The 21,151-nt window shown below is 43.3% G+C and overlaps 1 protein-coding gene across 3 annotated transcripts in view; it reads left to right on the plus strand.

Annotated features, from left to right (window-relative positions):
• CERT1 (ceramide transporter 1) overlaps positions 1-21,151 on the plus strand; it is a 112,182-nt gene that overhangs the window by 11,188 nt on the left and 79,843 nt on the right. For all 3 annotated transcript variants that reach the window (XM_062212572.1, XM_062212570.1, XM_062212571.1), the window contains exon 3: positions 18,066-18,182. In XM_062212572.1, the coding sequence (XP_062068556.1) occupies positions 18,066-18,182 (117 nt within the window). The remainder of the gene's footprint in view (positions 1-18,065; positions 18,183-21,151) is intronic.

Genomic DNA, 21,151 nt, shown 5'->3' on the forward strand with positions numbered 1-21,151 from the left:
GAAACACAGACACTGATAATGGAATGCATGAGCTCTAAGTAGTCTCTGTGCCAAATACCTGTTCCAAGTATTGTTTTCCTTTTTTATTTATTTATTTATTTATTGGAGAGGCAGAGAGAGAGAGAGAAGTCTTCCATCTGCTTGTTCATTCCCCAGTTGGCTGCAACAGCCAGAGCTGCACCGATCTGAAGCTAGGAACCAGGAGCTTCTTCTAGGTCACTAACATGGTACAGGGGCCCCAAGGACTTGGGACAAGTTCTACCACTTTCCCAGGCCACAGCAGAGAGCTGGATGGGGAGACAAGCATCCAGGACTCTAACCGGTTCCCTTTTGGGATGCTGGCACTGCAGGCGGTGGCTTTACCCGCTGTGCCACAGCACAGGACCCCCTTTTCCGCTTCCCATTTTATTTTCATTTTTTATTTAGCATTGTATCTTAATATCCAAAGTACTTAAAATTACAACCATAGACAGATTAAGAAATTTCTTTAGGCTTCAGCTTCCTTAACTGATTAAATTTAGGAGATGAGATTTCAGTATGCCATGATAAATAGAAGAAATGGCACGAAAATCTCTTGTACAATTCTTGGCATGTGGGGGCTCTCAGATTTTTTTTGTTCTGTAACATGTTTGAGTTAGAAATGAAGCCTCCAGGTTTTTTGTTTTTTGTTTTTTTGTTTTTTTGACAGGCAGAGTGGACAGTGAGACAGACAGAGAGAAAGGTCTTCCTTTACAGTTGGTTCACCCTCCAATGGCCGCCACGGCTGGCGCGCTGCAGCCGGCCCATCGCGCTGATCCGAAGGCAGGAGCCAGGTGCTTCTCCTGGTCTCCCATGGTGTGCAGGGCCCAAGCACTTGGGCCATCCTCCACTGCACTCCCGGGCCACAGCAGAGAGCTGGCCTGGAAGAGGGGCGACCGGGACAGAATCCGGTGCCCCGACCAGGACTAGAACCCGGTGTGCCGGCGCCACAAGACGGAGGATTAGCCTATTGAGCCGCAGTGCCTGCCGTTTCTCTTTTTTTTTTTTTTGCCTCCAGTTTTTAAAGAAAGAGATGGTAGCAAACCCTTGTATCAAAAGAGAACAATGGTGCAATTGACTCAGGAGAGCCAGGATACATGTGGCCTGTCATGTTTGAACAAATTTTCATGCAGTTCTTATAAGAAGTGCCCTTCTTGGCCGGCGCCATGGCTCAACAGGCTAATCCTCCGTCTGCGGCGCCGGCACACCGGGTTCTAGTCCCGGTCGGGGCACCAGATTCTGTCCCGGTCGCCCCTCTTCCAGGCCAGCTCTCTGCTGTGGCTCGGGAGTGCAGTGGAGGATGGCCCAAGTGCTTGGGCCCTGCACCTGCATGGGAGACCAGGAGAAGCACCTGGCTCCTGCCATCGGATCAGCGCGATGCGCCGGCTGCGGCGGCCATTGGAGGGTGAACCAACGGAAAAGGAAGACCTTTCTCTGTCTCTCTCTCTCACTATCCACTCTGCCTGTCAAAAAAAAAAAAAGTGCCCTTCCACCAAGTAATACTCTTTCTCCACCCAGATATGTACAATTCTTATACATGTCCTCTGCATCGTCTTTGCTCTATTTATTATCTTATTGTTCTACTTTTTTTTTTAAAGATTTTTTTATTTGAGAGGTAGAGTTAGAGAGAAAAAGAGAGGTCTTAACACCTGCTGGTTCACTCCCCAGATGGCCGCAGCAGCCGGAGCTGTGCCGATATGAAGCCAGGAGCCAGGAGCTTCCTCCAGGTCTCCCATGCAAGTGCAGGGGTCCAAGGACTTGGGCCATCTTCTACTGCTTTCCCAGGCCATAGCAGAGAGCTGGATCGGAAGTGGAGCAGCCTGGACTTGAATAGGTGCCCATGTGGGATTCTGGCGCCACAGGCGGAGGCTTAGCCCACTACACCACATCACCAGCCCTTCTGCTTGTTTTTTATTTTCCATATTTATTGGGGCAGTCATTTAACCCAGCAGTTAATTTGCCACATACGCATCACAAAACCTGGGTTTGACTCCTTGCTCTGGCTCCTGATTCCAGCCTCCTGCTAACGCACACCCCGGGAAGCGCAGTAGTGGCTGAAGTAAGTAGTTTCCGGTCACCCATGTGGGAGACCTGGATTGAGTGCCTGGCTCTTGCTTTATCCCCAGCCCAGCCAGGCAGGCATTTAGGTAATGAATTGGGAGATGAGAGTGTTCTTCAGCTCTCTACCTCTTCACTGCCAAATAAATAAATAGTTTTTTAGAAAAAAAGAACCTGATTTATTGAGGTACAGTTATTGTTCAGTAATATTCACACTTCTTAAGTATTTATCGTTCTTTGGGGCCAGTGCTGTGACACAGCGGTTAACGCCCTGGCCTGAAGCACTGGCATCCCATATGGGTGCCGGGTCAAGACCTGGCTGTTCCACTTCTGATCCAGCACTCTGCTGTGGCCTGGGAAAGCGGTGGAGGATGGCCCAAGTCCTTGGGCCCCTGCACCCAAGTGGGAGACCCGAAAGAAGCTCCTGGCTCCTGGCTTCAGATCGGCGCTGCTCCGGCCTTTGCAGCCAGGGGGGAGTAAACCAACGGATGGAAGACTTTTTTCTCTCTCTCTCTTTCTCTCTCTGCCTCTCCTCTCTGTGTAACTCTGGCTTTCAAATAAATAAATATTTTTTTAAAAAAGTATATATAGTTTTTACACATGTACTCAGTCATATATTCACACTACACCATGAGTGAAATAGCAGGTTGTATAAGTGTACATTTAACTTTATTTATTTATTTATTTTTTGACAGAGTGGACAGAGAGAGAGAGAGAAAGAGAAAGGTCTTCCTTTACTGTTGGTTCACCCTCCAATGGCTGCTGTGGCCAGCGCACCGCGCTGATCTGAAGCCAGGAGCCAGGTGCTTATCCTGGTCTCCCATGCGGGTGCAGGGCCCAAGGACTTGGGCCATCCTCCACTGCACTCCCGGGCCACAGCAGAGAGCTGGCCTGGAAGAGGGGCAACCAGGACAGAATCCGGTGCCCTGACCGGGACTAGAACCCAGTGTGCCGGCGCTGCAGGCAGAGGATTAGCCTGTTGAGCTGTGGCACTGGCTTGTACATTTAACTGTAAGAAACTTATTTAGCAAGCTGTTCATCAGAGTATCAATACCATCTTTTAAAATTCTTCTATTAAATCTTATTTATTTGAAATACAGAGGGAGATACAGAGAGCACACTCCCATGTGCTGGTTTACTCCCTTGATGCCAACAACTTGTAGATTTGAGCCATGTCTCCCATGTGAGTAGCAGGAACCCAGTCACTTGAGCCATCGATGTTATCTCCCACAGTCTGCACTGATGGCAAGCTGTAATGAGGAGCTGGCGCAGGCGCTCAGCCCAGATACTCCGGTGCGGCATGGACTGTCTTCACTCCTAGGCTAAATACCTGCTGCAACAGTTACATTTCACATTCCTACTAACAATATATCAGCATTCCAGTTGTTCAGCATTTTTGTCAACACTTGGTATTGCCAAGTTTCTTGTTTTGTATCTTAACCATTCTAGTAGGTATACAGTGATAGTTCAGTGTGGTTTCTTTTTTTTTTTTTTTTTTAGTATTTTTATTTATTTCAAAGAGTTACAGAGAGAGGTGGAGACAGAGAGAGAGGTTTTCCATCCATTGATTCACTTCCCAGATGGCAACAATGGCTGGAGCTATACTGATCCAAAGCCAGGAGCCAGGAGCTTTCTTCAGGTCTCCCATGTGGGTGCAGGGGCCCAAGGACTTGGGCCATCTTCTGCTGCTTTCCCAGGCCATAGCAGAGAGCTGGATCGGAAGAGGAGCAACCGAGACTAGAACTGGCACCCATATAGGATGCTGGTGCTTCAGGCCAGGGCGTTAACCCACTGCACCACAGCACCGGCCCCCCAGTGTGGTTTCAAATTGAATTTTTCTGGTGTTTAGTGGTGTTGTGTATCTTTACATCTGTTCTTTTTTCTTTGTTCTTTTTTTTTTTTTTTTTTTGACAGGCAGAGTGGACAGTGAGAGAGAGAGACAGAGAGAAAGGTCTTCCTTTTTTGCCGTTGGTTCACCCTCCAATGGCCGCTGCGGCCAGCGCACCGTGCTGATCCGAAGGCAGGAGCCAGGTGCTTCTCCTGGTCTCCCATGCAGGTGCAGGGCCCAAGCACTTGGGCCATCCTCCACTGCACTCCCGAGACACAGCAGAGAGATGGCCTGGAAGAGGGGCGACCGGGACAGAATCTGGTGCCCCGACCGGGACTAGAACCCGGTGTGCTGGCGCCGCAAGGTGTAGGATTAGCCTATTTGAGCCGCAGCACCGGCCTCTTTGTTCTTTTATATCTGTCCATTATTTGTATCTCTGGTGATATGTTGAAAGTATGTTAAGCATATTTTTGAACATATTTTTTTGGTGATTATTGTCTCCCAGTGTAACAGACTGATTTTTGTCATTATCACTGAAAAAAGTCAACTTACATTTAAGACATATTTTAATGTATATGCTTTGTTTCATAAGGAAGTGTTGAAAGCTATTTCCCAATATAGTTTGCAAAACTATCAGAAATTTTATCTCTGTTTTTCTCTGGGACATATATTATAGAGGCAGATTTCTCACTTTAAAAATTTTTTTTATTTAGATCATAGTGGCATCCTGTAGTTTATTAAAATGACAAAGCTTTATTTTTAAATCGCCTGCTGAACTCCTCTGTCATTGTTGAACTTTGCTGGGGAGAGAGGCGGTGCTGGAGAGGCTTGGTCTTGATCAGTCCTGCTTGAAGGAAGAAACTTGTGGCTGATAGAGCTGAGGGAGTCTTTTGGTCCCCAAGACAGAGAATATATATTCTGCAGCAGTTACTTCTTTTAAAGTTACATCCCCCCACTAGTGAGGACTTAGTACCTAAAAAATGAAAAAAAGATTGTGTATAAATTGATTACCAGGAACCAGGCGACTGAGAAGCCATGACCAGTTAAAGCTCCTCCAGCAGTTAAGATGTTGTCTTGAGGTTGGATAATCATTCCTGAAAACGTACATGTAAACCCATCTCTTCTTGGGAAAGATGCATCTACTTTATCCCCGTCACCATAAATAGAACAGTAGAAAGATTAAAAATATTTTCAGCCCCAAAAGACAAGAGAAAAGGAGAGACGGCAACAGAAGATAGGTCTGTGGAAGCCAAAAAACAGTGTTAGTGAGTCTGAGCAACCTGAACTGTCACTTGTGACATCTGACAGCTAGATTTATGTTGTAATGTATTAGACTTGAGCTGAGTTGGATACCTCCTGAAATGAGGACTTAGGATAGAACATGTTGAAAATAAGGATGATGAAGTATCAATTTGAGAAGCAGTCGAATCCCCAAATGTTTTCTCCTTCCACTGTGGGTCTCTGTGAAGAGCATAAAACAGTTGGTTTCTGGACTGGAAGGAGGAGGAGTAGGCATCAGATACAGTTGAGAATAAAAAAGTCCTCCTAAACTCTTACCTAGGAGGATTGATGCTGAGACCTCACTCCACCCTGTCTCACCCTGGTTCCAGATTGTCTCCCAAAATGCTGACCAACAAGCTTTGCGCCTCAGGGCAGGAAGTTGCATAGTCTCTAGAGAGTTTGACAAGCTCAAGAGGAAAGACCTAGAGATAACAGCAGCAGAGCTTCCGACTTAGTTTTTCCTGTAGTGAAGTCCATCTTTGATGAACTTCTATTTATAGTGATAAGGCTTCCACTCAGCTTTGTGGATTTCTGATTTTTTTTTTTTTTTAAGCTGGTGGCTATGCCCTTCTTGTCAGAGCTCCAGCTTTTTTCTTTTTTTAAAAAAAGATGTTTATTTGTTTGAAAGGCAGAGTTAGAGGGAAAGAGAGAGAGGTGTCTTCCATCTGCTGGCTCACGACTCAAATTTCTGCAGTGGCAGGGGTTGAGTCAGGCTATAGCCAGGGCCAGAACTCCATCTTTGTCTCCCGCATGGCTGGCAGAGGCCCAAGTTTCTTGGGCCGTTTTCTGCATCTTTCCCCAGCATATTGGCGGGGAACTGGATCTGAAGAGAAGCAGCTGGAGCTCGTAACTTAGACTTACATTTTGGATGCTGGCATTGCACTGCACCAGGATGCCAGCCCCCAGTTTCCAACTTTTAAAAATAACCAGACAATGTCAGCAGCGTGACACAGTAAGTTAAGCTGCTGCCGGTGACATCGGCATCCCCTGGAAGTGCCGATTCAAGTCCTGGCCACTCTACTTCTCTTCCACCTCCGTGCTAATGTGTCTGGCAAAGCAGCAGGAAATGGCCAAAGGACCTTGGGTCCCTGCCACCCACATGGGAGACCTGGATGGAGTTCTGGGTTCCTGCCTTTGGCCTGGACCAACCTGGGCCATTGCACCATTTGGAGAGTGAAATAGTGGATGGAAGTTCCCTGTCTGTCTCTGTCTCCCTTTCTCTGTAACTCTGCCTTAAAAATAAGTTAGTCTAAAAGCAAACAAAAAACAGCCAAGGACTATCATTCATGTGAGGAAACTTTCCAAAGTGAAATAGATCAAGAGGAGAAATATAAAATGAGGTCATGAATTATTCAGATATTCAGTAAGAATAAAGAAGAACATTTCTCGTTTTTTGTTTTTTGTTTTTTTGTTTTTGTTTTTTTTTAATTTGAGAGAACAATCCACAGAGAGAGCTTCCATCTGCTGTTCACTCCCTAACGCCTGCAATTGCTGGGGCTGAGCTGGGACTGCAGCCAGAAGCCAGGAGCTCAATCCAGGTCTCATGTGGGTGGCAGGAACCCCATTACTGGAGCCATCACTGCTGCTTCCCAGGATTTGCGTTAACAGGAAGCTGGTATCAAGCAGTAGCAGTCGCACCAAGGCACTTTGACGTAGGATGCAGGTGTCTTAACTGGCCAAATGCCTGCCCCATTGCTATTTTTAAAGAATTAAGAGTGTTTGGATTCACAAAACCAAAAATAGTATATTATAAAAAGGAAGAAGATAAAAAAGCTTTTGAAAATTATAAATACAACAATGGTGAAAAATACTAAAAGAGTTAGAAGCTAGAATTACAGACATTTCTTAGAAAACAGAAAAGTTTTTTAAAGTTGATAAATAAAAAATAAAATTAGAGGAGTGATCCAAGAGTTCTAATATCTGAACACTGGGGCTTCGGAGAAAAACCTGAGCGAAAGGAATCATCAGTGGAGGAATAAAAAGATTCATAGAAATAAAGGACCTGACCTTCTGTCCCAATACCAATGCATCAGGAAGCAGTGCAGCTTCTAGATGTTCAGAGTTTGAAGTTTGTGAAACTCAAAGAGAGCGGGGGTAAATAAGAATTCAGAGTTCTCTGGACTTAAAGTCCTTGAATTTTAATGTTTTTTTATTGCTTTAAATCTTGGTGGCCATGTTTGTGTTCAATTTACCTATGTATTTAATTTCTTAAAAAAAGGGAAACAGGTCTTCCAAAAAAAAAAAAAAAAAAGGGCATGAATTTTCAAAATTGAGAGGGCCAAAGAATACAGGTATGTGTTCTAGCAGTTAAGATGCCCAAGCTCTACACTGGGTCACTTGGATTCGATTCCTGGCTGTGGCTCCCAATTTCATCTTCCTGCTAATGCAGACCCTGGGAGGCGACAGAGGACGGTTCAAGTGATTGGGTGCCCTAGTCTGTTCCTGGCCATGCTCTGCATTTGGGGAAATGCACTAGCAGAGGAGAGACTGATCTTCCCCATCCCATCCCCCTCCACCTCTTCCTGCTCCTCTCCCTTCCCTCGACGCCCTCCCTTCCCCCTCTCTTTCAAATAAATACATAAATAATTTTTAAAAGGGGGGCCGAGTCCCAGCATAATAGGTGAAAAAAAGATTTGCATTACAGACATATCGTTAGAAGACAGTAAGTCCAGGATGCTTCCAGAAGGAAAACTTGACAGCAGAATAAGGATTCAGAATGACTGTGGGTTTCTTAGGGATAACGTTAAGGAGGTGAGCATTTGGTTCAGTGGCCAAGACTCCACTTAGGACATCCACACCCAGTGTGCTGCTAATGTACACCCTGGGAGGCAGCAGGTGATGGCTCAAGACCCAGACTGACTTCCTAGCTGTTGGCCTGGACTGGGCTGTTATAGGAATTTAGGTGGTCTCTTTCTGTCTCTGTCTCTCTCTCTCTTTCTGCCTTGCAAATAAATAAAAAATAAATACTTTAAAAAAGAAACAATGATCTGGGAACTAGAATGTGACAGACCATGTCTTTTATCTGGAAAATAATTATCTTCAGCTCTGAATTCTATATCCTGCAAACCCTAAAAAGATAAGGTCAGAATAAAAGCATTTTAAAATCATGAGCTCAGCAAATTTTTGTCTTTTTTAATGAATAAATAAATCTTAAAAAAAAAAAAAAAAAAGATCTTCCATCCGTTGCTTTACTTCCCAGATGACCACAATAGCCAGGGCTGAGCCAGGCCAAAACCGGGATATAGGAACTTCATCCAGGTCTCCCAGGTGGGTGGCAGGCACCTAAACACTTGGGCCATCTTCTGCTTTTTCCAGGTCATTAGCAGGGACCTGGACCTGAAGCGGAGCAGATGGCAGCTTTACCTGCTAAGCCGCAGTGCTGCTTGGCCCCCTCCTTGTGGTAATATAAAACGTCTTATTTTAGGGGTATGTTCTCAGCCGTCTACAAATATATTTTGTATTTGTTTCAGAGTAGTCCATTTGGAAGTGAACTGGTGGGGATGTAGATGAAGCAAAAGTGACCGAGAGTTAATAATTATGAAACACAGTAGTAGTAATGGCATTCCTTGTCCTAGTGTTTAATTCAACATGTTTGAAATTTTCCACTAAAAAAAAAATGAAATATAAGCACGTTGACAAAAACAAACATTTTTCTTCAAGGTACTATTTAGGTTTCTCTAAACCTTTCTTCAAGGATTTACTTGAAAATATACTCCATCAAAACAAGGAAATATTAAATGAAAAAGAGCAGGATGTGGTGGAAGACTCAGTGCCGGCAGTCTGGTCTCCAGAGCAATACATCAGTGTAATGTGTGAACCTATTGGAGAATTCTCCCATAGAGCATTCTGTCTTTAATGTGCGTTTCAGGTGATTCTGATGTGTGCTGTTTGCAAAGCAGGGAACTAGTGCTCAGATACAGAATGGGTATCACTGGTGCAGATCATTTTTTTTTTAGCTGCTTATTCTCTGTACTTTTATCGTTCTGAATGTAAATCAGTGGGTTCTTGTATTTTTTAATATTTACTTATTTGAAAGGCAGAGTTACAGAGAGGCAGAAGCAGAGAGAGAGAGATCTTCCATCCTCTGTTTCACTCCTCAGGTGGCCTCAGTGGCTGGAGCTGTGCTGATCAGAAGCTAGCAGCTTCTTCTGGGTCTCCCACACTGGTGCAGGGGCCCAAGGACTTGGGCCATCTTATGCTGCTTTCCCAGGTTGTAGCAGAGAGCTGGATCAGAAATGGAACAGCCGGGACTCAAATTGGCACCCTTATGGGATGCTGGCATGGCAGGCAGCAGCTCTATCCGCTATGGCACAGCGCCAGCCCCAATTAGTAGGTTCATTACATGTCAAGGATGCTAACTGTGCTGCTGACTTTGGCGGAGTTAGGGAGACTGTTAAGTATAGTGATTGTTGCAGAAGTGGGAGGAGTCGAGAACAGATGGACATCTCCTGTGGCTCCCTGGTTGCCTGTCTCACTGGCACCTTGACGTCCTTTGCCGACTGCCTGTTCAGGTCCCATTGTCTGGAGGGCTCCTCCCTTCCTCTACTATTGAAAGCCTACTCTTCCTGAAAAGCTTATTTTTCCTAAAAGGTAACTTTTTAGCAAGCTGCTGAAGATTACCCCCTCAGCTTTTTTGGGCGTTCTTTGCTATAACTTAAACAAGAACAGAGGGCTGTGAATTGTGATTGTGCTAGGTAGTGTACGTGCTGTCATCAGGTGACAGTGATTGCTCCTAGAGAGTGGGGAGGAGACACTGTTCTCATGCCAAACTGTAAGAATCCATCCAACTCAGGGCTGTGTGTGGGCTGCAGAGCATAGCTGAAGACGGTGGTCATTGAGCAAAGCAGGAGGTATGTGGTAAACAGTTTCCCAAACCTTCTCTCTGAAAGACACAGGGTGACTCCACACCTACAGAACTGCTACTCAGAACAGCCCCTGCAGCATTACTTGTAGACAGGCAATGCCAGAAGTACTAAGGGATTACTAAGGTGCAGGTAAGCAGCTCTTCTGTGTGCCTGGCTGCGTGGTAAGCAGAATTAGAGCAGGCAGGACATATTGCTAAGATAAAAGGGCTGGGATGGAAGGGAACTTGGAAGACCACCAGAACGATTAAATACATCTTTAATCTGAAAATATAAAAAAGTAACCAGACAAGAACTGGACTACAGGAAAGAAGTTTCAGATAGGAAGCCTTCAAAACAATAAGGGGGAGAAATGTGATTTAAAGGAACATTTCCAAAGACGTATCTTTTGGGGGAGAAAGGAAAGATGACCAGTTTTTTGTGAGTCAGATGATCAAGGAAAAAATTAAAGACCTGCAAAGAAAAGGAACTGCAGAATTGGCAGTGTCAGAACCCTTTCCCTACTACCAGAGCAAACATGGCTCCATTCACATATTTAGGCCTTGGCGGATGACAGAAATCAGGTGCCATTCAGCTAGGAATATTGTAAAATGCCTCAATACCACAAAAATAAACCAAAAGAAAATTAAATCCATACAGAAGTAATGTGCAGAGCCAGAGGGAAAAAAAATCTCACACAGATTGAGGGAAAATTGTCTACCCCCAAAAAAACAACCATGAAGCAAAAGAAAATTCTTATTATTCTCTTCAGATAGAATTCAGTACTACATTCAGATTTCAGGATATAAAAAAATCATTTTGAATTACACATTCAAAGTCAAGCACAGAGATGGACCCCCCCCAAAAAGGATCACTTAAATTTCACTCAAGAAAGAAAATGGCAAAAGACTTTCTCCAGTGAAAAATGCTCAGAAAGGAGAGTCGTTTCCAATGACAATCTAGTAAGGTCATCAGAGACTGGAAAATAACCAAGTAAGGTAAAAAGGGTTAAAAATGGATAAAAGAAGGGGCCTGCGTTGTAGTGTAGCAGGTTAAGCCACTGCCTGCACTGCCACCATCCCATACGGGTGCTGGTTCCAGTCGTGCTATTCCACTTCAAGTCTAGCTCTCTGATAATGTGCTTGGGAAAGCAATGGAAGATGGCCAGAGTGCCTCGGCTGCTGCTCCCAAGTGGAGACCTGAAAGAAGCTCCTGGCTTTAGGCCGACTGTTGGGGCTGTTTGGGGAGTGAACCAACAGATGGAAGACCTCTCTGGTTTTCCCTCCCTCTCTCTGTAACTCTGCCTTTCAAATATAAAAGAAAAAAGGGGGAAAATGGATTAAGGAAATAGAAGATATGTAAAGGAGGAATAATGTTCATATCGTTGGAGTTTCTAAAGAATGATAGTTTTAAAATGAAATATTTAAAACTAACCCAGGAAGCTTTCTAGGAATAGGATGAAACTTGAATCTGCACATTTTGGAGAGGCTTACTCTACAGTACTTGGGGGAATGACCTCCAAGTGATGAGCTCTGAGACACATACTAGTAACACTGCTGGATTTCAAAGATAAAATCCTTAAGGCCTTCAGACGAACGAATTAGTGCACCAGACTTTATAAAACTAACAAGGACGGCAACACAAGCTTTTATTTTCATTTTATTTGTGAGAGAGCTGGAGATCTAACATCTGCTGGTTCAGTACCCTAATACCTGCAACAGCCAGGGCTGGGCCAAGGTGTAGCCTGCAACTCAATCCAGGCCTCCTGAGGGTGTCAGAGACCCAAATCCTTGTCTCAGAGGTACACTTTTGCAGGAAGCTAGATTGGGAGCATTGTAGCTTGGACTCAAACCAGGCAATCCACTTTGACCACCTTGCCATGCACCCAATGTTTTTTTAAAAGCTCAATGAAAAAATTTAACCAGGGATTTTATATAATGGTTCTTCAAGTGTCAGAGTTTTAGAGAAACAGTTTTCAATGTAACCTATATACAGCTTAGATAAAATTTAAAGTTCGGCAATGCTGTATGAAATATCAGGATAAGAATTTAGTGTTTAGTGGCTGGTGCTGTGGCGCAGTAGGTTGATTCTCTGCCAGCATCCCATGTGGGCGCTGGTTCTTGTCCTGGCTGCTTCTCTTATGATCCAGCTCTCTGCTATGGCCTAGGAAAGCAGGATAAGATGGCTCAAGTGCTTGAGCCCCTGCACTCACATTGGGGACCCAGAAGAAGCTCCTGGCTCCTGGATTTGGATCGTCCCAGCTTCAGCCGTTGTGGCCATCTTGTGGGGTGAACCAGTGGATGGAAGACCTTTGTCCCTGTTTCTCCCTCTTGCTGTCTGTAACTCTGCCTCTCAAATAAATCTTAAAAATAAATAAATAAATAAATAAAAAGAATTTAGTATTTTTAAAATTCACACTAGGTATAGGCAAATATTTGCAAGCTCCATATGAAAATAGAACTTTTGGGAAGAAACACAAATAATTTTAAGGAATTAAATTTTGTTCCTTGGAAGAGTAAATCACTTGGGAAAAATTAATTTTTTTAAAAGATTTATTTTATTTATTTGAAAGAGTTACAGAGAGGTAGAGACAGAGAGAGGTCTTCCGTCTGCTGGTTCACTCCCCAGATGGCCGCAACAGCTGGAGCTGTGCCAGGAGCCAGGAGCCAAAGCTAGGAGCTGCTTCTTAAAATAGCTGTATAATATTCCATGAGGTGGGAATCCTATTAGGCCTATTTTGGTGGGGGTCGATATCTTTTTTTTTTTTTTGACAGGCAGAGTGAATAGTGAGAGAGAGATAGAAAGGTCTTCCTTTTTGCCGTTGGTTCACCCTCCAATGGCCGCCGCGGTAGGCGCGCTGCAGCCGGCGCACCGCGCTGATCTGATGGCAGGAGCCAGGTGCTTCTCCTGGTCTCCCATGGGGTGCAGGGCCCAAGCACTTGGGCCATCCTCCACTGCACTCCCTGGCCACAGCAGAGAGCTGGCCTGGAAGAGGGGCAACCGGGACAGGATCGGTGCCCCGACCAGGACTAGAACCCGGTGTGCCGGCGCCGCAAGGTGGAGGATTAGCCTATTGAGCCATGGCGCCGGCTGGGAGTCGATATCTTATTAGACCTTTGCTCTAACTGAACTGACCTTCTATGAACTTACCTTTGTTACTACCACCATGGCTGGAGTATGGTATTAAGTGGTCAAGAAATTATAAAAACCCAAGAAATAATAATCTAAGAGAATTTAAAGAATACGCAGAGGAAATTTTGATAGTATTGTATTTCAGGTTGTTTAGGATGTGGTTTTGCAGAAATAGCTGTTACTGTGTCACATGCAGACTTTCAACATGCCGTGTTTCAGACCCATCTGTACCTCGCTATAGTGCACTGGAGTACACCAGAGCCGATAAGCAGTATCCAAGGATATAATAGAGCCCAAAGCGTTAAGAAGTTCACTTACAAAGGAGGTTTGCAAGGGAATACATACTTCAGAGAAACCAGCTTCTTGAATATTATCAGTGTTTAAAGTGGGGTAACAAGAGCAGCTATTCTTTTTATGTGGTTTTATAAATGTACTGCATCTGCAAAGGTTGTTAGATGTCCTCAGGGATCACCTTTGTAGAAGTCAAGGTTAGGATAGCCAGTAGTTACAGGAGAGGCTTGATATTTGTGTTTGCAGGGACTTAGAACCAGATAGGGTGACTCTGGATTTATTTTTCTGCCATCTCAGGATGCAAAGTATTTTTCTTGCTTGTTTTGGGAGGTGGTATATAGCCTTCTGATAATAACATGTAGGACAAGACATCAGTGTTATTCTGTCTATCTACCTACCTACCTACCTACCTACCTATCTACCTACCTATTTATTTGAAAGGCAGTCCAGTACTAGAAGCCTGGAACTCAAACTTGGTCTGCCACGTGGGTGGCAAGGACCAAAGTGCTTGATCCATTACCTCTCGCCTCCTTAGCTTCCGATCCTAGCTTTCTGCTAGTGCTTCTGGGAAGGCATGTAAGATGGCCCAAGTGTTTCAGCCCCTGCCATCCACATGGGGGACCGAGATGGAATTCCTGGCCCCTGGCTTCAGCAGGAAGAATCAAAAGCTGAGCCAGGCCGGCGCCGTGGCTCACTAGGCTAATCCTCCACCTAGCGGCGCCAGCACACCGGGTTCTAGTCCCGGTCGGGGCACCGATCCTGTCCCGGTTGCCCCTCTTCCAGGCCAGTTCTCTGCTGTGGCCCGGGAGTGCAGTGGAGGATGGTCCAAGTCCTTGGGCCCTGCACCCCATGGGAGACCAGGATAAGCACCTGGCTCCTGCCTTCGGATCAGCGCGGTGCACCAGCTGCAGCGCGCTACCGCGGCAGCCATTGGAGGGTGAACCAACGGCAAAGGAAGACCTTTCTCTCAGTCTCTCTCTCACTGTCCACTCTGCCTGTCAAAAATAAAAAAATAAGAAATAAAAAAATTTAAAAAAATCAAAAGCTGAGCCAGAACTTGAACCCAGGCACTCCAACGTGAGATATGGGCCTCTCAGTTGTCATCTTTAACCACTGTACCAAATGCCTACATCCAAGGCATTGGTTTTGCCTCAAAACAGTGGTGTTATACTTGGAAAAAGGATACAACAATGTATTTTTCATTATCTCCAGTGTTGAGGGTAGAGAGTGCCCTGACCATCAGATGTATTTCAGAGTTCCAGTCTTTGGAGTTTTGTGGTGCCTAGCAAGCTGTCATTTTGTTTCCTAACTGTGTTTGCTGTGCTTGCTTATTTTCAAGCTACTAAATGGGATGGGAGGTACGTGTGAAGAGGTGGGACTTAGGGTAGAAGTTGAAATTCTCCATCTGGTAGCATAGGAGGTGGTTCAGTTGACATAAAAGGCCTAAGGAAACAACAAGGCTCAGTAGTGAGCATATTTGGAAGGTAGTGTTCTAGAAGAAGACATGGGTGTTCAGAGGCCCTCACGTAGGTCAGAGAAGTGTAAGCTTCGTGATAGAGAGGTGGTAAAGGGTTTTGAAAAGAGGAGTGATAGATGCAGATTTTCCTTTTATCACTAGTCCTGTTGTGTAGGCTAAGTTTGTGATAATAGTGCTAGGTACAGTGAAGAGAGCATGTCAAGATTTCTACGTTCTTAAGCTTGAAGACATTTGGTATACAGTTATCTGAAGCCCTGTGTTAAAAATTGATACCAATTAGATACTGTCTTTTTTAAAAGATTTATTTATTTATTTGAAATGCAGGGTTACGGAGAGGAATAGACAGAGAGAGAAAGGTTTTCCATCCACTGGCTCACTCCCAAATGGCCCCAACGGTTGGAGCTGGGCCAATCCAGAGCCAGGAGCCAGGAGCTTCTTCCAGTCTCCCATATAGGTGCAGGAGTCCAAGCACTTGGTCCATCTTCCACTGCTTTCTCAGGCCATAGCAGAGAACTGGATCACAAGAGGAGCAGCCTATTGGCTGAACTACTATTGGTTGAACTCTGTAATTAACACACAATTATTCTTAGGTGTTTAAATTTTAACTGAAAAGTGATCCCTGTTAGGAATCTGGAAAACATTATGCTGAGTGAAATAAGCCAAGTCCCAAAGGGACAAATATCATATGTTCTCCCTGATCGGTGACAGCTAACTGAGCACCAAAAAGGAAACCTGTTAAAGTGAAATGAACACTATGAGAAACGGTGACTTGATCAGCCCTTGCCCTGACTGTTGATGAACAACTTAATACGTTATCCCTCTTAGTATTTTTGTTTGTTCTACTTAATACTTTTGGTTGAATACTGTAATCAATACACAGTTATTCTTAAGTGTTGAAACTTAACTGAAAAGTGATCACTGTTAAATATAAGAGTGGGAATAAGAGAGGGAAGAGATGTACAATTTGGGACATGCTCAAGCTGACTTGCCCCAAACAGTAGAGTTAGAAACATACCAGGGGATTCCAATTCAATCCCATCAATGCCATCTCACTAGTCCAAGTGATCAATTTCTGTTCACAATTGATCAGAATACATCTTTGTATTAGTCTGGTATTAGTCTGTGTGTTTTTTTTTCTGGCCATAGTATATCTTCATTTTTCACTTGTTATATTACCATCTTCGGAACTCGAGCTGAAGCATTTGCTGTTGCCTATGTGTGAAGGTCATGTGTCCTTTAATGATGGACTATGTTCTGAGAATTATATTGTTGAGCAGGGTTGTCATGGTGCAAGTATTACATGGTGTACCTGCACACACTTGGGTGGGAGAGGCCTGTCATTGATCTGGCCTCTCAGTGCAGTCCAGAGAATATTGGGCTTCTGCCTATGGAATACAGCCTACTGTTGTTCTTTAAATTATTACCATTTATTTGAAGGACAGAATGTGGAGAAGGGAAAAAAATCTTAATCTACTGGTTCATTCTGCAAATGCCTGCAATAGCAGGGGCTGGGCTAAGCCGAATCCAGGAGCTAGGAACTCCATTTGGGTCTCCCACGTGAGTGACAGAGATCCAAGTACGTCAGCATCGTCTACTGCCTCCCAGGACGCCCATTAGCAGGAGCTGGATTGCATTTGGAGGCAGGACTTGATGCCATGCACTCTGATCTGGGATGCAGGCATTCCAGGCAGCTGCTTAATCCACAGCCCTGCAGTGCCCACCCCAACATGCTCTTTGATAGGTGGAGTACGTTATAAAATAATAAAAAAGTGTAGTACACTAAATACATAAACTAGTCATCATTTATCATGTATGTCCATGATTGCATTTGATTGCATATGATTGCATTTATATTTATATCATTTATGTCCATGATTGCATTGGCTAGGCTTTTATAGGATCAGCAGCACATGCAGTAGGTTTGTTGACAGCATCATTCCAGACACGTGAGTCATGCAGTTTACCCCAGTGTTACAACAGCTGTGGCCTCACTAGGCAACAGGAATTTTTCAGCTTTATGGAACCACCTTTGGATAGACAGTCCCTTGCTGAAAATACATTGTTAGAGAATAATTGACTGTATTGTGTTCCTTTTGTGTTTTCTTTTTTTTCAAGTATGTTTATCATGCCAGTGGCTTTTTAAGCATAATTTGCTTTTCTTTTTTAAGCATGATTTGCCGCTTCTAATGTAACTATCAATTCTCTTTCTTTTTTTCTTAGCTCTATTAGCTTACTTTAAATCACCTATTGCATGTCCTTAGGGCATGTATCTGTTGCCTTCCAAAGATTCATCTAATTTTGGCTTTTACTCCTCACTTCTTGTTTTCTACGAATTAACAATCACTGCCAAAATTATGGTAAGACCCACAAGTAAATTGCCTTAGTTACAAAATTTAGAGCAAAAAAAGTAAAGAAATCAAATGGTATTTTAATGTGGCAGTATTTAAAAATAAGCTTTCATTTTTCTAAAGCTTTTATGAGAATATTAAACACCATACTAAGTCTGAAACATTTTCAGGATTAGTTGCTAGAGACACATTGAGACAATTTATGGAGCCCGATCATTGACTTTACTTCTTTTACTTGGTTCTTCATAAAGCATGGAGGTACTTCAAAAAGTTTGTGGAAAATGGAATTAAAAGATGTTTATTTTGGTGTACAAAATCTTGAAATTCTTGCATATGAAGGGTCTTCAGAAAGTTCACGAAAATTGTATATCGTGAAAAAACTGTGAATCAGAATACCTTTTTTATCGCATTTAATGAAATTTAGCTGTTCATACTGGGAACTTTTTGAATAACTGTAAGGGGAAAGCAGTGAATGGCTTTCTTAAAACTTTGTTTCACTGTTTTAAAAAATGGGCTTTAGGTAGTGTTCTTACTAGTTAAGCCAACTCAGAGCATTTGATAAAATACTAGCTTTGTGTTTTGAAATAGATGGTTTTGATTATCATTTGTAATGGTGAATGATACTTGGTTTCTTTTCACTTGACCTTGTGCTTGCTCATCTGAGACATCTTCAGCCAAGTTATTTGAGTAGAAAAATTAATGAGTCTTCTAGCACACAATGGTTTGTATAGGATGGAACACATCTAAGGATATAATTAACTTTGCTTTTCGTTTTCTGTTTTTTCCCACAGCCTCATGAGTTTGATGAGTGTCGTTTTGATATAAGTGTAAATGACAGTGTTTGGTATCTCCGTGCGCAGGACCCCGATCACCGACAGCAGTGGATAGATGCCATTGAGCAGCACAAGGTAAAATCTAAATCTCTGATGCTCAGCTGTTCAGGGCAGATGTAGCAAGAGGCTGCTAGTGACTGCCTTAAACCAGATCTTGACATGTAACATATTAGCGAAAAACTGAATGTTATTTGGGTGGTAATGATTAAAACACTACAAATGCAGATTTTTGAACTTTCATTCTTTCTTTCTTTCTTTTTTTTTTTAATTTAATGAATGCAACTTGAATTGCACTAATGGTAAATTTGCTCTAATAACTATCTTTCATTGTTAAGACAAAAATACTCCTTTTATAAAACATCTTGATTTTTATTTTTTGGATTTACTTAAAAATACTTTTTTATATATTTTAGGTAAAAGTTCTGAAATAAACATGGATTATAAAATCCTGTGTAAGAGCTTCAATGTAATTTGCTAGTCATCTATAATCGTTTGGGTAAATTCTTAGTGCAAATATTTGAAAACCATTTGATCTTTAGAAATGTGAAGATATCTAATGATAAACAAAACGTCCCTTTTTAAAAAAATATTTATTTGAGAGGCAGAGTCACAGAGAGAGAGAGAGAGAGAGAGAGAGAGAGAGATCTTCCATCTTCAGGTCCACTCCTCAAATAGCTGCACTAGCTAAAGATGGGCTGATCCAAGCCAGGAACCAAGAGCTTCCTCTGGATCTCCCATGTGGGTGCAGGGGCCCGAGCACTTGGGCCATCTTCACTTCCCTCCCAGGCCATTAGCAGGGAGCTGGATTGGAAGTAGAGCAGCCAGAACTCGAACTGACACCCGTATGGGTTGCAGGTGCCCCCAGCCCCAGACTGTCTTTTTTTATTTTTTATTTTTTTAGATTTATTTATTTATTTGAAAGTCAGGGTTATACAGAGAGAGAAGAAGAGGTAGAGAGATAGAGAGGTCTTCCATCTGCTGGTTTCACTCCCCAGTTGACTGCAATGTCCAGAGCTGCGCCAATCTGAAGCCAGCAGCCAGAAGCTTCTTCCAGGTCTTTGCGGGTGCAGGGGCCTAAGGACCTGGGCCATCCTCCACTGCCTTCCCAGGCCATAGCAGAGAGCTGGATCAGAAGTGGAGCAGCTGGGACGTCCCAGCACCCATATGGGATGCCGGCACTGCAGGCAGTGGCTTTACCTGCTACGCCACAGCGCCAGTCCCCAGAATGTCTTTTTAATATAAATGTATAGCCACATGCTTATAACTTAAAACTAGCCTTTTAACTTCTGCTGTTAGTATTTCATCAGTACACTAAAGAAATAAATATATGATATTAATAAATCAGCATTGGCTGGCACTGCGGCTCACTAGGCTAATCCTCCACCTGCGGCACTGGCACCCTGGATTCTAGTCCCAGTTGGGTGCTGGTTCTATCCCGGTTGCTCCTCTTCCAGTCCAGCCCTCTGCTGTGGCCCAGGAAGGCAGTGGAGGATGGCCCAAGTGCTTGGGCCCTGCACCCAGGAGGAAGCACCTGGCTCCTGGCTTCGGATTGGTGCAGTGCGCTAGCCATAGCAGCCATGTGGGGTGTGAACCAACAGAAGGAAAACCTTTCTCTCTGTCTCTCTCACTGTCTAACTCTACCTGTCAAAAAATTAAGTAAGTAAGTAACTAATCAGCATTATTAGCTCATTAATAATACTAGGATAAAATGAAAAAACAGGGAAAGTTCTAAATTTACCAGGCCATTCTTGAGTGTGACTTAAGAGAACTTTGTGCTTATAAGCATACTTGTTCTTTTGAGTTACTTAGAGTTATAGTTGAAATGACTGATTTGCTTCTTTTTAACAGGCACAACACGTGCACACATGTACACACAGAGAATCATTCTGGCCTGGCATGCTATGTGCATATACTTTTCAGTGTGGATCATGTGTTAGCTTTTCTTTCCTGACTACAGAAAAGTGGCTGTGATATGTCCTCTTATCGTCCGTGTTTCATATTTACTACTATATTGCTTTAAACATTTTCTGAATCTTTTCTTGGTGTTACTACTTCAGAAAAGAGTCTAAACGTGGAAAATTGAGAACTATTTTTCTGTTATTTGAGAGTCGAACTAGTAATCCAGAGTATCAGTGCTTTGGAGGCCAACCTGGATCCAGATAGCGCAGCCTGTGTGTCCCTGTGCAGTGGTGGTGCCTGTCAGTGTTGCATCAATGAATAACTACGATAACGCATGTTGAATGACCTCAGAGTGACAGATCTGTTCCCCCAGTTATGGTACAGAGGGGAAAGGAAAGACTTTGGAGTCAAAAATGAATACAGTGAAGTAGAATATGTCAGTTTAGGATGAAGAATTTTGTTTTCAGTGAGACTAGCCACTTGTGCATATGAGAATGACCTATTCATTTATTTAATCAGGGCCAGCCCTCCTGCTAGTGATTAAAGACGTTATTAAGTAGAACTGATTTGTTTTTTTAATTGAAATGACCTTGAGGCTCAATCAGTAAATTTTAGATTACAGAGCTGGTTTTCTTCTTTTTGGATTAAACATATTATTTTTTTGCTTACTTTTTTCAGTAAAGTCCAACTGCAGTTCTTTTATAACAGGGGTAGGGAATGTCTGGACCATGGACCCTGTTAGGCCCGCGGAATCAATCAACCTGCAAGGTTTAGAGATTGGTGTCTGAGGAGATTATGTGGAAAAAAATCTTTGAAAGGAACTTAATCATTTTCCTCAAAGTGAACTAGTGTATGAAAAAGTTATTACCAAAACAACATTTAAATAACTCTTGATCACTCTTGAGATCCTTTTAAGGTCGTGTTTCTGATTGTCATAGTAAGCCCCCTCCGCCACCAACCCTGGTATCTGATCTGTTTGATTTTGCTGCCTTTTTTCTAATTTTAGGAGCAATTTTTGCTTATTTGACATCTTCTCTTCTGTCTTAAATTTAATAAAAACCTAGACAACTATTTAAATGTATATAGATGGCAGCACTTACCAGTTACCTCATGGCAGTTTCTAAATATCAAGGTCATGTGAAGTC

The sequence above is a fragment of the Lepus europaeus genome, chromosome 15 (assembly GCF_033115175.1).
Source record: "Lepus europaeus isolate LE1 chromosome 15, mLepTim1.pri, whole genome shotgun sequence".
Taxonomy (NCBI): domain Eukaryota; kingdom Metazoa; phylum Chordata; class Mammalia; order Lagomorpha; family Leporidae; genus Lepus; species Lepus europaeus.